Here is a 2,475-nt window from a genome sequence, read left to right as displayed (position 1 = left end):
AAATACCGTTTCAAGAATTTGCGCTTTGATCCTGTGCTGCCGTAGCAGCAACTTGAACAACTGCTATCGTTAAAACCCGCCATATTTGAGTGACGCAGTGAGATTAAATTCTCATTTTGTATAGTTGTACATATTTATTTATTTATATATGTATTTATATAGCTTTTTGTAAACTTAATATTTATAAATTATTTAATTTTGTTTTACCTATTTTGAATAAAATTGATTTCATAATTTTTTATTTCTTTACTATTCGTTGCTTCTGATTTTAACCAGCAATTAAAAATTAATAAAAATATTTTAAAAATATAAATCAATCTCATAATAACAAATTAAAAAAATTGATAATTCTAATGGACGGGGTTGCTACCACCCAATTATATTTGAGTCTCGCAACCGGACAATTTGTTTCTGCGTTATCATGGGCTTGAGGCGGCTACCGGTGCACGAAACTTCTTGTTCTGAAATGTTCAGTATATATCCGCTGCGTCCCGCTATCTATTTCCATTTTTCCATCAATCGCATACTCTGACCTTTCAGAACATAGTGAAGCAAACTGCATCAAAATTTTCATGTTCTTTCTATGATGTCCTGACTGTTTGGAAGGCTTTAGGATGCATCTACATTAGGTGAAGATGACTGCTGTAAATCTTCTTCGTTCATCTCCCTACGTTTCTGTTGGCGGACTCATCCAAGACGATATTCAACCAAAAGAAAAGGATAATCTTGGTTCTGGGTCGCTGAAACTTCTAAAAAACCTTCGAAAAATCAAGCACACTCATGGACAGATGGTGAAAATGGGCCTTACTCGAGTCCCGCCGGCTATAGAGCAGCTGATTTCAGCCTATGTCAAATTGGGTAACTTCAGAAGTCTGAATTATGCAAGAAAAGCATTGGAGATCTTTCTAGGCGAAGGAATGTCTACTTTGTTCATGTGGAACTCCTTAATCAGAGGTTATTTCTATGTATCTATTAATGAAGAGGTTATTACACTGTATCTTCAATTGCTGGAGGAAGGAATAGCACCAGATCATTTTGCATTTCCTTTTGTTATAAGAGCTTTTGCTAAGCTACGGGCATTTAATGCGGGACTTAAATTGTTTGGTATATTTTCTATTCTGAATGGGGGGAGATTGATTCTGCTAGGAAGATATTTGACGGAATGCTCGACAGAAATGTGGTATCATGGACGAGTTTGATCTGTGGTTACATTGATCAAGAGCAACCAGATGAAACTGTTAGTTTGTTTGATCGAATGCTTACCTATAAAGTTGAACCTAATTCAGTCATATTGCATGCATTATATCTGCATGTGCCAAATTGCGAGATCTCAATTTAGGTGACAAACTATCTGCTTATATCAGCAAAATGGAATAAAGTTTAGTCCAACTTTGGCTAATTCACTCATTGATATGTAACATGAAGTGTGGGGTGAAGGAGAAGGCAAGGCGAATGTTTGACAAACGTGAAGAGAAAAATCTGGTTTTGTGGAACACAATGTTATCTAATTATTTAGGCCAAGGAGTGGCAAATGAGGCACGTGAGGTCTTTCATCAAATGTTGAGTTCTGGTATGGTCCTAGATAGAGTAACATTGCTGGCAGTAGCTTCAGAATGCACTAGGTTAGCCGATCTGGTACTTGGAAGGCAATGCCATGCTTATATCGGTCACTAGGGGTATAAGATTTGGAATGCAGTCACAAATTCGATCATTGACATGTACATGAAATGCAATTGACCGAAAGGTGCGTTAAGCATTTTCAAAGGGATGGAACAGAGGACTGTGGTCTCGTGGAACACTATTAAGGCAGGTTTTGTTGGAGATGAGAACTTAGATTCAGCATGGGAGTTTTGTAATATGTTGGTGGAGAAAGATCACATATCATGGAACATCATGACTGGAGCTTTGGTGCAAGAGAGTAGATTTGAGGATGCTGTTGGCCCTTTTTTGGGAAATGCAGAACATTGGCAGGAAACCTGACAGGGTAACACTGGTGACTGTTGCCTCTGCTTTTGGGTATCTTGGTGCCCTGGATCTTGCAAAGTGGGTTCATGCCTTTGTTGACAAATACGATATTCCATGTGATGTTCAACTTGGTACAGAACTGGTTGATATGTATGCTCGGTGTGGGGACCCCAAATGTTCACTTCAAGTGTTCTGCAGAATGAATGTGAAGGATGTAGATGCTTGGACTGCAGCAATTGGTTCAATCATGATGGAAGGGAATGGCTGGGGGGTGATTCAACTTTTTGACGAGATGATCTAACAGGGGTTGAGACCAGATGAAATTACTCTTGTTGGACTTTGAACTGCTTGCAGTCATAGTGGGTTAGTTGATAAACCCTAAACACTAACCTATTTGACTTCGAAATTTCATTACACTCACTGTTTCAAAGAGGGTATGGATGGCTAAGGGTTGGATTAATGAGAAACCAGCCTTAGCCACCCATGTTAATAAAGAAGCATTTTATCCCA

General features: G+C 38.5%; 1 protein-coding gene across 1 annotated transcript; it reads left to right on the top strand.

The window, feature by feature from the left end:
• Positions 1–635: 635 nt before the first annotated feature.
• Positions 636–2,266, top strand: LOC137966245 (pentatricopeptide repeat-containing protein At3g22690-like). Its single transcript, XM_068812812.1, has 3 exons — positions 636–1,104; positions 1,517–1,635; positions 1,961–2,266. The coding sequence occupies exons 1-3, from the start codon at positions 636–638 to the stop codon at positions 2,264–2,266; spliced, it is 894 nt and encodes a 297-aa protein (XP_068668913.1).
• Positions 2,267–2,475: the final 209 nt, after the last annotated feature.

Source organism: Aristolochia californica, unplaced genomic scaffold (genome assembly GCF_029961685.1).
Source record: "Aristolochia californica isolate CCGP_79_NKW_82.1479 unplaced genomic scaffold, dmAriCali1.0.hap1 SCAF_5, whole genome shotgun sequence".
Lineage (NCBI taxonomy): Eukaryota > Viridiplantae > Streptophyta > Magnoliopsida > Piperales > Aristolochiaceae > Aristolochia > Aristolochia californica.
Note: the sequence above shows the minus strand (reverse complement) of the source record. Positions and strands in the feature narration are given on the sequence as shown.